This window comes from Haliotis rubra, unplaced genomic scaffold, assembly GCF_003918875.1.
Source record: "Haliotis rubra isolate DU_JTF1 unplaced genomic scaffold, ASM391887v1 Scf35, whole genome shotgun sequence".
NCBI lineage: Eukaryota > Metazoa > Mollusca > Gastropoda > Lepetellida > Haliotidae > Haliotis > Haliotis rubra.
The window spans coordinates 871974-886734 of NW_025767024.1; the positions used below are offsets into that span (position 1 = coordinate 871974).

General features: G+C 40.8%; 2 protein-coding genes across 2 annotated transcripts in view; both read right to left on the reverse strand.

The window, feature by feature from the left end:
* The window catches only part of LOC124284991 (neurexin-4-like), a 31100-nt gene extending 25631 nt beyond the window's left edge, over positions 1–5469 (reverse strand). Inside the window, exons 1-4 of the mRNA XM_046721131.1 lie at positions 5315–5469; positions 3739–3885; positions 2853–3043; positions 663–804 (exon numbers count right to left, since the gene is read on the reverse strand). Of these exons, the coding sequence (XP_046577087.1) occupies positions 663–804; positions 2853–3043; positions 3739–3885; positions 5315–5387 (553 nt within the window). The 5' untranslated portion in view covers positions 5388–5469. The remainder of the gene's footprint in view (positions 1–662; positions 805–2852; positions 3044–3738; positions 3886–5314) is intronic.
* Positions 5470–12736: 7267 nt separating this feature from the next.
* On the reverse strand, positions 12737–14067 carry LOC124285031 (acetylcholine receptor subunit alpha-like). The gene has a single exon (XM_046721171.1). It carries the CDS (start codon positions 14037–14039, stop codon positions 12918–12920), a length of 1122 nt encoding a protein of 373 aa, XP_046577127.1. The 5' UTR covers positions 14040–14067; the 3' UTR covers positions 12737–12917.
* Between the last annotated feature and the right edge of the window lie 694 nt (positions 14068–14761).

The following is a 14761-nucleotide window of genomic DNA, read 5'->3' on the forward strand; positions in this document are numbered from 1 at the left end:
TTCCAACCATTATTGACAACTACAAGAATATGAATTTGAAAAGTTTCCTTTCATCTGCGGCTGAAATGGCATAAAGTGTTGGCCTGGGCCCCATTCCACAAAGCGATCATGGTGCAAAGATGATCGTAACTCCCATACTTTAACATAGACTTACGACTGTCATAGCGCTACGATCGCTTTGAGGTACAGGGCCCTGTACTTTAAAACATTACCATTGTATACTAAGGGAACATCCATAATTTATGGCTGGGGGTTGGGGGTGATGATGATTTTAAGGGGGTTCACCCATTTTGTTATGGGAGGGGTGGGGTTCCCATCAATTTTGAACGCATGTACAGGGGGTCAGCAATTTTGTACATAGAAATATTCGAAAATTATACTTAAAAATAATGGGAAGGGAGGGGGGTCATTGATTTTGTACATGACATGCAGGGCAGGGTCACTTACTTTGAACATAAATTTTAGGGGGGTCATTCACATTGTACATGCTTCTCCATGAAAATGATCATCATCCCCCTCTAGCCATAAATTATGAGTTGGTACCAAAAATATTTTTGGGGGTGTGGTTTTTGTTTTTGTTCTGGTAGTGAGGATGGAGCACAAAATTTCATATACACATCGCCCGAAATATTTGTGATCCCTGTTTTGTCCAGTATACTTACTGAAGATGCAGCCGTAGACCTCAATCCTCATGGAGATGAACATACTCCAGCGCTTCGGGTTGAAGCGGACGTATTGGGCGACGATGGGGTAGTGGAGGGTGTTCTGGACTATCTGCCAGCCATTGTCGTTACCGACAAACATCTGAAATAGGATACACACGCTTAGCGATGACACGATTTCGTGATTATTTGAACTGAATGTGCAGTCGTTTCACCTTTATTATTTCCTGTTGTACATTTTGTTACATGACAGGTTAAACCAGCAGTGACTGAATCATACAAGCCTGTGAAGGTGTTAAGCAGGGTTGTGATCTTCATCCCTCATCATTATCACTATAGCACATCTGTCATGCACAAAATGCATTTGCAAATTTCACATCTTTAAAGGATGACTAGCAGGTTAGGAACATGAATTTCATGGAGTCTTTAAAATAAATTCAATCATGAATTGGAAGAGCTTGTAGTGCTAATGAAATCTAACAGACAAAACCAACCTTGTGAAAAATATTGTTATTGCAAACAAGTGTTCCAAAATTGATTGTGTTCGATTATGAGAAAAAAATGATCGATTGCTTGGTCGTTTTGTCATTGCGACCAATCTTCGATGATTTCAATTAATCGGACCACCACTATAGCACAACAATATAATCTAACTTAGGGCCTGTTCGATTATTGCGAAACTGGTTTTGGTTTCTGAAACTGGTTTTTCTTGTTATAAACGAGTGTCCAGTTTCGGGTACATGGTTTCAAAGTGAAACTAGTTTCTAGTTTTATAAATGAGTGGATGGTTTCACCATCTGGTTTCAAAATGGATACAAAAAGAATGTCTCAGCTACTATATATGTGGAAGGAATTGGATGACAGCATTGCCGAAGGATATATTTTTTGTCATTTTATCAGGGAATGAACAAATAATAAAGAGATGAGATGCTTTTGGAAGTAAATATTTGCGTTTATGTAATTATACTGACACAAGCAATTATATGTATACATGTTATATAAAATAGTCATGTTCAATAGACTGGGGTTTTAAATAATATTTTCCAAGTTCTCTGTTGAATTTTATCATTGTTTTGGTTACAGAAACTGCTTAATAACTCTTTTTTGCCACCAAGATCACCTGAACTTCGTTTCCGCCATGTTTTGTTGTGAGGAAACGCGAAACAGAAACTGCGAAACCTGCCTCGGAGATGGTTTCGAAGTTTCAGAACCCAGTTTTAGGTTTCGACATAATCGAGTGCATGGTTTTCCAGAAACCAAAACCGGTTTAGCATAATCGAATAGGCCCTTAGGTATTGAGGATCATAATGCCACAAAATAAAAAATATAATTGTTTCTAAATCAGACAGTTATACTTCTGGAGCACTTTGATGCTACACTTAACAAATATTCTAGCTGTAAAGTGGTCTGTCTCAACGATCGAGTGACAAATATAATGTACCATATACTGCTGGCGATAAAGCATGTGTATTGGGTGACTACCTGTAAAACCTTCAAAATCGATGCAAATATAATTTCTGAAGAATGACCATAAACAAAGCATGTCACCAACGCATATTTGATCCACATATTCGCAATAAGAATGTGTTTGTCTCTAGAGCTGTGACGATATATCGTAGTATCGATAATCATGATATTTTATCTGACGATAAATATATCGATACTTTTTTTCGTATCGTCGTATCATTGACCTTAAAGTTGTTAGAATTGACAGTTGTCAAAATTTACACTGGTACTTGCTATTAAAAGATACCTTTTTAACAAAATAACTGAAGATAGCATATCGTGATAAGTATTGAATCGAATCGTATCGTTCCAAGATATCGCGATATGTATCGTATCGTGAAATTTCTGTATCGTCACACCTCTATTTGTCTCCCAATGTCTCACACACAATGCTTGGTATTACAAGGTGACTCCCCCTGCACTACCCTCTCATTCTTGGTATGAAAACTTATAAATGGTGAGATGCTGTATAATGGATATAATCACATTTATCCGCATGGTCAATGAATTTAACCACACATTCGGTTTGCTGCCTTTTAGATTTGATGCTAAAGGCAAATTTTAACCCAAATCCCTTTCCTAGGGGATTAGCCACAGTATTCTGATTGCCACCTCTTGCGACAAACATGGGATCCCAAGACCAAACTTAGTCTTATCCTACCATAGGGAATAGGGGTTACTCACCTCTGGAATGCCATATTCATTGGTATATCTCCTCCATGTGTTTCTATCATCAGAATATTCTAAAAAGTATTCTGTGATGAATTCATCACTTCCCTGACGACCTTGAGTAGCCACTGCTGTGACAAAGTATCGGGCGCCAAGGTCAACCCCCAGGTACTGAAATGCATTCTGGGTACCTGCAGTCCACGCCCCTGAAACAGTCGAAATTAGGGTAATTAAAATCTGACCTACAAGCAGATTTTGACAAACACAAAAGCAACAGATTGTCAATTTGCTTTGAACAACTCTTTTAATTATGAATAAAATAAATACCTGCCAACAGCACTTAGTTTGGATTAGGGGAGACATTTCTGCCTAATCCTAGTTTTCAGGAATGAAATTGATTCTACTAGTGCAGGTGCATTTCCTGTAGTCCAAAACAGCACTCAGCAACATTCCAGCTATATCACAATAGTCAGTGCATAATCTGTGAGTGAGTATGGTTTCATGCCGCTTTTAACAAAATTCCGGCAATTCACAGTGGGGACACCAGAATGGACTTCACACATGGTATTCATGTGGGGAAACTAACCCAGGTCTTAAGTGTGATGAGAGAATGCTTTAACACAGGGGTGGACATAACCCATTTCCCGATGCTTGAGTCCAGTGTTTTTTTCAGTCGGGAAAGCAAAATTGTATATCACTCTGTACTGGTATCGAGTTGACTTTCCAATGTTTATTTTGTTGTTTATTTTAAAAATCAACAAGAAAGCAGCAGGTATAGTGGAATAATTATCAGGGCAAGTGATTTTACATGTGCCACTGTTCCGGACTACACTAACAATTTTAGAGTTATTTCCACCCCTGAATATCACTGGTACAGCACAAGGGAAATAAGTCTCCTTACCTGTCGGGTCATTCAGCCGCTCTCGGCTTGCAGGTCTTTTGTTGTTGTTGGTAGACGACCACATGGCGCCATCAGAAATCTTTCCCGAGGCAACGCCAAGTGGTTCCTGGTACTCAGCACGGCATTCATCATACTCATAGACGTCACCTAGTAACCAGACATGGGAACATTATACATATTGCAATGGTTAAAATGACAAATAAAAGACAGCTGTAATCTGTAATTGAACATGAGTAAGTGGGTGAGTGAGTGTGTTTGGTTAACTCCACTATTAACTCGACTTCAGTTATATCCCGGCGTGTCAGTTCAACTGTGGGAGGACCAGTTATCATGGCTTTTTGTCACATTCCCCCTACAATCATGGAATGGGGTGCTTAAAACCTAGAAACAGTTGAAAGATACGGAATTAATATGATCATCGGTTGCTGATATGCCCTGGGGAAAGAATCCTGTATGTTGAATTACCATCCGTGGGAAAGGTGGCTACCTGTACTTTTAATGAAGCATGTTTATTGTGAACTGACAAGCTCAGCAATATACCAGCTTTATAGTGGCAGACTGTAAATAATCAAGTCTGGACCAGACAATCCAGTGATCAACGGCATGAGCATCGTTCTATGCAATGGGGATATGATATGTGGCAACCAAGTCAGGGAACCGAACCATCCGATCTCGTTAGTTGTCTCCAACGACAAGCATGGGTTATTGAAGGCATGAAAGGTAAATATCATGCTATGAGCAATGACTAGCATACATCAAACACTGATTATGAAATTTGAAATTTTAGCTTTTCACTTTAGTCAAAATAATGTAGATGCCAAATTTCAGTGAAACAATATATGTGTATGGTATATTTATGATCACTCTCCACTAATTTTCAAATAAACTGTGTTACATGATCAATTGATGACATTACTCAAAATTAACTAATTGGATGTTTCTCACATAATGAATCCACAATAGGACAGGTTAGAGTTGTGTAATAGTAAGAGTCATGCATAACCCAGAGTTCACACACACAGCTAACATGCATAATACCCCATTCCAATACATGACAACTGTACGACAGTCATAAATCATTCTTGACATCTGACCGACTGTGAAACTCGATGTCTACGTTTGACATTGATATATGAATGAGGTAATAAAATATTTTATGTATGATATTGAAATGTAACTATGTCACTAACTGTATACAATAATCATAAAACTAAAGACTAAAACTCTTTTCATCAAGGCGTTTTGGAGTTGTCGCTTCATTTCCGGGATTCGCTTGACCCTAAAATCATGCTGAGTAACACGACAAATATGCAGGTGCATTTTAAGTCAAGAGGCACATTTAGACATTAACTATAAGAAAATATGCATAGTAATGACAACAGAAATCACGCATCATGACAGCTAAAATGCCTTCAGTGTCTAGATTACTTCTGAACGTTGTAAATCCATGTTGCATCGGAGTAAATAGAGCTAATCCGCCATTTTGGAATGTCGGTCATTACAGGTGCGACCTCACCTGGCAGGTAAGAAATCAAATCAAGGAATAGTCAACATCATTGGTCATCGAATAACTTACGTGATCGTTCCGACACTGTTACATGAACACATAGTGCCACTAAGGGCAGTATATATTTCCACTTTAGAAGCATTGTTTATAGGCGAATCCTCATGTTCAAACGCCTATACCTGTCTTCTGGTCACGTGATATTAAGGTGTCGTTTTATTGGATGAAAGCCTGAAAAGGGAGACAGTACCAGGTAAGTTGACAATCAGTTGACGTACCACTAAAAATTGTGTTTGTGATTATTTTGGGGGGCCATTTAAACATCACTAGGGTGAATTTAAGGTCACATATTCTGTTCTATACAACATGTTAACGGAATTTCGTAAACGTCTTAAACAAATATTTCAAAGCAGCGTGAGTTTCGTACATGAATAATCCATTCGAATATATGTATTGCGTTTGAATGAGTGAGTGAGTGAGTTGGGTTTACTGCCGCTTTTCACAGCATTCCAGTTATATCATGGCATGTCAGTTTAATGTGGGAGGAAGCCCCGAAGTAATGCAGGTCTCAGACGTTTAGTTAAACCCACGATCACGGGTATGGTGCTACTGCTAGCAAACCTAGAAATATAATCACGGTTGCCCACAAACCCAGGTTTCAGGCGTTCCCCAGTCAAGACTCTCTGCAAAGCAATTGTAGCTCTAGGACAGTTGGCCACCCGTGACCCCATACACTGTACATATACTCCCCATCAAAAGTTTAGACTCACTAGTGTAAATGTAGCCATTTACTTAAGTCAACTGTTCTAAAATATATTTTGCAAAACTTTCCATACTGTTTAAAGGTACTGTTTACACATGAACTGATGTATTGTAAAACACATTTGTAACATTGAAAAGATTATTGTCATGAGTTCAATAAATGATGAAACTCATTGACGAATTCGTAACAAAACTTTACACCACGACGCAGCTGTTCACATGCACGATATTTGCACGTTTTTCAAAAAATTGATGCATGAACCTCGTGCAATTCATCTGCATAAGGTTTTCAGTTGGTTCCCCCAAGTTAGTGGAGAAATTCTTCTTCGATGTAACCATACATATATACATAACATATAGTGAGTGCTTTAAGTGGGTCTGGGGCGGCGGAGAAGCCTAGTGGTTAAAGCGTTGGCCCGTCACGCCATAGACCCGGGTTCGAATCCCCACATGGGTACAATGTGTGAAGCCCATTTCTGGTGTCCCCCGCCGTGATGTTGCTGGAATATTGCTAAAAGCGGCGTAAAACCAAACCCAGTCAGTCAGTTTAAGTGAGTCTAAACGTTTGATGGTTAGTATATGTAGCGAACATGATCTGACAGATAGTGTCAAAGATGCTCGCAATGCTCGATCTGATGCATGACAGAGTAGCCTTAATTTGGGGATAAACATACTATGCGGTTACCGCACCGCCTCATCCGTTTATCGTTTAGTATATATAGGTGTCTCTATATGTGCTTGTTTGTTTGTTTGCTTACCTGTTGTCAAACGCCGCACTCAGCATTTTTCCATCTCTAAGTTGTTGTTTTTTATTTGCTGTAGCAATACCTACTTCGCCCGTCACGCCGAAGACCCGGGTTCGCTACACGGGTACAATGTGTGAAGCCCATTTCTGGTGACCCCCGCCGTGATATTGCTGAAATATTGCTAAAAGCGGCGTAAAACTAAACTGGGTCACTCGGACTACGCCCAAAGATTTACAGTCCTCTGCGGAGCCATTGAACCTACAGTGGCCTAAACTGTATTGGAATTCACGTACGTCTACATATCCCATCGGACATACACATATCGTAAAATGTTTAAAATAAATCAATAAGAAGCAATATCGACCTAAATTACTTACCTAACAATCCTGATTAACTGATCGGCTTATCAAATCAGGCGATTTCATCACTGAGACCAGTACGCTTCGAATCGTAATTGTTCATTTAGAATGCGAGGCTGGGATGTAATTAAGGTCACATTCATGCATGACGTGTTGGTTTAAACCGACAACTCAGATACCGACTAGGCTAGCTGTTGCCAAAAACAAATTAACTTCCCCACAAAATAAAGTTTACTTTCCTACAAAAACGTATTATTATCTCTAGCTGTGTTTATTTAGGTCTCGGACTATTTTTTTGACATTTTCGGTTGGTGAATGAATGAGGATGGTATTACTCCGCTTCAGCATTATTCCTGAACACCGGGGTGTCGTTGTACAAAGCAACCATAGCGCTACGCCAGTCGTAAGTCTGTGTTAGGGTATAGGAGTTACGGTCACCATAGCGCTACGCCAGTCGTAAGTCTGTGTTAGGGTATGGGAGTTACGATCACCTTAGCACTACGCCAGTCGTAAGTCTGTGTTAGGGTATGGGAGTTACGATCACCTTAGCGCTACGCCAGTCGCAAGTCTGTGTTAGGGTATGGGAGTTACGATCACCTTAACGCTATGCTAGTCGTAAGTCTGTGTTAGGGTATGGGAGTTACGATCACCTTAGCGCTATGCTAGTCGTAAGTCTGTGTTAGGGTATGGGAGTTGCGATCACCTTAGCGCTACGCCAGTCGTAAGTCTGTGTTAGGGTATGGGAGTTACGATCACCATAGCGCTACGCCAGTCGTAAGTCTGTGTTAGGGTATGGGAGTTACGATCACCTTAGCGCTACGCCAGTCGTAAGTCTGTGTTAGGGTATGGGAGTTACGATCACCTTAGCGCTATGCTAGTCGTAAGTCTGTGTTAGGGTATGGGAGTTACGATCACCTTAGCGCTACGCCAGTCGTAAGTCTGTGTTAGGGTATGGGAGTTACGATCACCTTAGCGCTACGCCAGTCGTAAGTCTGTGTTAGGGTATGGGAGTTACGATCACCTTAGCGCTACGCCAGTCGTAAGTCTGTGTTAGGGTATGGGAGTTTAGCGATCACCTTGTAGCGCTTAGCGCCAGTCGTAAGTCTGTGTTAGGGTATGGGAGTTACGATCACCTTAGCGCTACGTCAGTCGTAAGTCTGTGTTAGGGTATGGGAGTTTCGATCACCTTAGCGCTACGCCAGTCGTAAATCTGTGTTAGGGTATGGGAGTTACGATCACCTTAGCGCTACGCCAGTCGTAAGTCTGTGTTAGGGTATGGGAGTTACGATCACCTTAGCGCTACGCCAGTCGTTAGTCTGTGTTAGGGTATGGGAGTTACGATCACCATAGTTGTAAGTCTGCTACGATCACCATAGCGCTACGCCAGTCGCAAGTCTGTGTTAGGGTATGGGAGTTACGATCACCATAGCGCTACGCCAGTCGTAAATCTGTGTTAGGGTATGGGAGTTACGATCACCTTAACGCTACGCCAGTCGTAAGTCTGTGTTAGGGGATGGGAGTTACGATCACCTTAGCGCTACGCCAGTCGTAAGTCTGTGTTAGGGTATGGGAGTTACGATCACCTTAGCGCTACGATCGCTTTGTACATCGGCACCCAGAACCGTATCTCACACATAATAACAATGTAAGAAATCGAACAGTGAAATCGATCAGTGAATGTTATCCATAAGCTACCCCGCCACCCACCGCCATATAGCTGTAATAATGCTGAGTGCGGCGTTTTAACAACAAACAAACCCCACCGCCTTGCAGATGATAATCTTATTAAAATCAGATCATAGTCATCGCTATAGCGTAAACTAGCATCAGGGCCTAGATTTTCGAAGCTCTCTTAGCGCTAAGATAGTCGTAAGTACCATACATTAACATTAACTTACGACTATCTTAGCGCTAAGAGAGCTTCGAAAATCTAGGCCCTGATATTTATTGGATTGCATGATTGAAATTAAAACAGTTTGTTACATGTTAACTTACAAAGAAATTTAAAAAAAGCAATGTGTATATGTTTGGGTAGTCTGTCGTACAGACCCTGAAGCAAATATATCCAAGAAAGCCCACGCAAGTCTAGAAAATGTGGCAAGTCTAGATTTCCTCAGCTTCAGGGTCTCTGAAAATGAAGAAAGTCTCAGGGCTCCTTTTCATTATATTATATTTTTCTTTACTATGAACATTTTTCAGTAAAATATGTTCATTTCAGAGACTAGTTGTTAGTCTAATGTTTGGATTGAAGATTCACTGGTGATTTAACTTAAAATTTAAATGTTAAAGATGTAACTGTTAAAGAGGAAGGAGTGGCGCTGAGAATATATATTGTTTTATTTCAATCCACCAGTAACATCTATATATCACACAGTTCATCTGTATGTATGAAGAAGGTTGTACATGTAATGGAGTCGGTTTTCAGCTAGGATTTGTGTCCGAGTGACAGGAGAGTTCCTGTTGTTGAGCTTTATATATGTTACCAAAAATGATTTGTCAGGTTTACTGTTTTGAATTTTGAGAATGTTTACTATTATTGACTATATATAAATTAATTAAATTAATATGAGTACTGTTGTAAGTACTTGTAAAACAAACCAACACGCACAGATTTACATTCAGACATGACTCGTAACCATCACCACACTATGTTCACTAATGAGCAGTTTCACGCATATAGATAACAAAATTGTTTGGGTTAATTTAGATTGACAAAAAAGGTTCGATAGCTGTGTGTCCGAGTGGCTCTCTCCCTCAGTCTCCTTCAGGTGAGTACTTATTACTTCAGCCCTCAAAACCTCTCCTGATTACCACAAGTAGTTAGGAACACACAGCCATTCCTTGTCCCAACGCCCTCGCGGACTGACTCAGTGAGTCACAAGTCCAATTATCCACTCGTTGACATATATTTGTCACCATTCGCCTTTCCTCGTCGCTATTCGGTTTGTCCCGGAATAGTCCATTCGTGCCCAACTCGTGTTATTCCGGGACATGCCACTGCCTACGTACACATTCGTGACCAACTCGTGTTATTCCGGGACAAGCCGAATACCGCTTCTGGCAGGTTACGGAAAGGGGCGAGTGGTGACGAATGCCTACGGAAACTTAGGGACGTGTTGTGACGGTTAGTTTACGGAATATGCCGAGGTATTAATATCAGAAAAATGTTAGAAGCGTTAGTAAAATGTTAACTCTACAGTGACAGTCATTGCCATGACAGCCCAAGTCTGTCTCGCAGTCCCTGAACCACCTTATTTCCCCTAATGCCTAGCCCTCTCTGCAATTCTAAAGCCCTAAATGAAGCAAGTCTAGATTTCCCCAGGTACTGGTCTCCCTGGGGCACCTGTTCAATATCAATGGGTTTGTTTGTTACTATCAAAATATCACCCAACCACCCACCCACCCACACCCACACGCACGCACGCACGCACGCAAGCACGCACGCGTGCGTGTGTGTATTTTCAGAGACTAAACGTTAGTCTATGACAGACCAGGCAACGCCTCCTCGTGAATTCCCATTTAACATCTTCTCACCCCAACACCAGGACGCGTGACCAAAAGAGTCACATACACATTTATATACAATGTAATTGTAAAACACGACAAAATAAAATACAAAAATAAATCTTCCCCTCTACCTTGACATTAATAAACAAGGTCATGAGAAACTAAGTGCTTCAGTGATATAATTCGTCAATTTGATAAAATAATTTTATTTTGTGAACGTCATTTTGATTAGACTGACTGACTGAGTTTAGTTTTACGCCGCTTTTAGCAATATTCCAGCAATATCACGGCGGGGGACACCAGAAATGGGCTTAACACATCGTGCCCATTTGATTAGAGCTTAGCTCCTCTTTAATGAGTAAAAGGATAATGCCATCCAAGGTACAGTGTTAAGTGTACAGTACAGGTACAGTACATATTCGTCACCATTTTCGAAGTGACGACGCTGTTTTCAACGCTCTAATCAATAACATTGAACCAACTGTCAGCAATATGTCTCTTGCTGATGAGTTCCAAATCAACAAACACATGCCATGTTGAATTCGTAAGAGCGAGCTCTCGATTTATTTTACCCAGAATATCAACATTATGCCGGAAAAAGCAAGGGAATGAAGTGCTTGGTGCTACGAGATGTACCCGGGTGGTAGGGTAGCTCAGTGGTTACAGCGTTCGCTCGTCACACCGAAGAACCGGGTTCGTTTCCCCACATGGGTACAAGGTGTGAAGGCCATTTCTGGTGTGCCCTGCCGTGATATTGCTGGAATATTGCTAAAAGCGGTGCAAAACTAAACCCACTCATTCGCTACAAGATGTACGCAGTTGTATAATTGAGACCGCTCCCAAGTTGAGATCGGAAATCACGGCCTACCTTTAGAATACAGCACCACATACTTTAAAAATACATCTTTATACCCTATTACGTAGTTTTATGTGATTTTGTTCCAAAGCACGTTCTCGAACAATGCTTTATGACGCCGGAAAAGCAACAAGGTTGTCTAGCTCGGCGAGTGTGATTATGCTCCGCTTGCTGCTGTTTCATCACAATACATGTTTGCTTTAAAGGTCACATGCAACCAAAAAAATCAAACATAATTAAAACACAATTATCACTTATTCATGACATATAATATACATTGCTGGTTATGAAAAAACATATAAACAAAATTATAAGCGTACAATCGCAAATCAAAAGTGCAATATTGTGTACTTCGGTTTACTTCCCAAGAAACGAAGCAGCCGGGATACCGAACCCAGTCAGAGCGGGTGGGTGTGCACTCAAGTGTAACGGCTGGTTCATTTGCAGATGCCCTCACGGGTCATTGTGTGTGTATATATAGAGATGTTGGGTTTTGTAAATACATGCTCATTTTTTTGTGTAAAACATTTTGCAATCAACAGACATCATAACATGTCATGTGTTCAAGTATCACACCTGCCTGTCTGTGTAATTACATAATGTGACAGAGACCGAACTCGGGCCATAAATCAATGCATTTTGTTTATGGTGTATAGCCTGATTGGTGTTAAGTTCAAATTGCATGTGGTCAGTGATCGAAGTTGTGTATTGAATATTGTCATTAGCAGACAGGCAGGCAGACACACAGGTGTCAATAAAACAAGACATTGAGTTTTGTCTGTGACAACGAGATATCTATATCACAGTTAGAAATTCTGTCAACGCTAAATAATGACATTGCTTTTAAGTATCGAACTGAGAAAGTGACTCGGTAAGAAGAACGTGTGATGAAATAGACAAATGAAATTATATAAACAGTTAATTTACTGTCATAACATATAAAAAGCTCGCGCCTGTGAGATATCAACAAAACATTAGAAAAATAGCTCACACCAAAGCCTTCACCGAGTATTCACCGGACAACCCGCTTCCAAGCGCAGCCCAGCTGTTGAAACCCGTTTTCCCCAGAAAAGTCGGGGGAAATTTAGTGAAACGTTTGAACTCCGATTTCGCGCGTTTTTTTTCATCGCGTTATTTTTCAACTTTATAAGTTGAATTTGCATTTTTGACGATTTGTTTCGGTAAGTCCATACCGAAAGGTATCAGAATCTGCAAAGTTGTGTTTTACGTTGCATGTGACCTTTAAGTTTTATCTGGGTTTTTTTTCACGTTAAGTCATTCGAAATGGACTCTGAATGAAACTATATCGGAGAATGAGTCCCTGGTATGTATCATAATATAATGAAACCTAAATAAAGTGGATCAGTGATCAAAGCAATAGAGTCTCTCCAGCTGCTCCTAACCTTCGCAGTTCCAAAACCTGAGAGTAGAAATCAGCACATCAGTCATCTGAACTGCATCATGTAGACTTGTGTTCCAATGGCAACGGCCGCAAACAGTCCAAACACCATACCAAACACAATGTCCAGCTGCCCACTGACCTCACGGTACGTCACTTTGGCTTCAGGAGCAGTCTTCTTCACACACAAAATCTGGGTCACCCAAAATGGCGGCAGTTCCGTTTCCGGTTTGTGATGCAAACGAAGGACCATTACTGTTGCTAAGATTGCAAGAGCACTGAGACACAGAACTGCCGCAAGATACACAGCCATGAAAGACAGAGGCACAGATTTGTTTGGCATAATCTGACTTACGAAACTCATGTAGACAGCCAGTGAAAGCATTGTCGTCAGCGAGAAGGATAACTTCTCTCCAGACTCTGCCGGAACTGCAAACACAACCATGTTGAGAAATGACAGAAGACTGATGGGCATTAGTATTGATAATATGTAAAAGATGGGTTTCCTCTGGATTGTCATCCGGAACTCGACACCACAATAGTTTCCACTCAGAACAATCTCAAATGAGGAGCTCTCCATAGTCCATTCGCCGTGGGACCTCAGACTATCTGGTATGCCATAATCTTGGGATACTGAAAACACGACTTCGTTTCGATCGTATTGCACAGGGTACAGGCTTATTGATATGGTCTGGGTATCAAAGGGAAACCTCGTCATGTCCACAGGGAAAGACGTTTTGAGTGGTCCTCCGAGTAGAAGAATGACAAGTCCGGTACTCCCAACTGACAAGGACGCTGTTGGATCTGCGGCCATATCCCAGTGTTGGACTGCATTGGGAACAAGTAGCATTGGTTCCCAAACGGTTCCTCTCCTTGGGACAATCCTTTCAATTCCTCCATATTCGTTGGAATTCCAGACCAGAAATTGGTCATACCACGAAAGGCTGAGAATTACTTTGTTGACTATTTGTTCGTTGAGTATATCCATGGACACAAGAGAACCGATCGTGAATTGTATGGATACATTTGTCACGTGACTGTGGTTCCTGACTGGTCTCCATGTTGAGGAGTAGTTTTGGAACAGCTGTTTCTCCAGACGGACCAGATCGTCATGGGACTGTCCCTTCACGAACAGGAAGAAAATGGCAAGGCAGAATAATGTATCCATTGAAGCGACTTGCTCGGTTGTTTAATAGATGCACGGCGAAGCTGAAACAAATACATATATTATATATGTCATTGACTCATTTGCGTGTCGACCGGGACGCCCGGGCTTCTACAAGGGAAGTTGACGGGATGTTAACACAGAATGGACTTACCTCGAAAATCACACTGAACCTTTGACAAATGTTCCTGTTAAATTCACGTGTTAATGGCGTGGACGGAAAACAGGATTCTAAGCATCAGTTATCAAAATCATTTCTTTATATTCACTTTTCTTTTGGTTGGGAAATCGGTCGATTACCTCTGACAATCAAAATGCTTTTAACATATTAATTGAGCACGCAATGTATTGAAACTAGCGATTTATATTTGACAATAAGTATTGATGTTATGTTACAAAAATGTAGGCAAGTTTACTCGCCTCGAACATGTGACACAACCGACACTAAGATATCGCGCTAACAAGCAGTATTGATGTTAATGATATTAACGCCCCTGGGTGTTTGCGTTGCATCAAGTAATGGAACAATTGTATACATACATAAGTAACACTTGATTTGGACAAAAGAAAATCTTTACATGTGATTCGTGTTACGTCATACCATTGGCACTGTGCTTGAGTACCTCCATCGGTGCATGAGGTCGTGTAGACTAATGCCTACAGTGTCTGAATATGTAAACATATAATTTTGATAGAAACAAATAATCCCATTTAAATTGAAATGG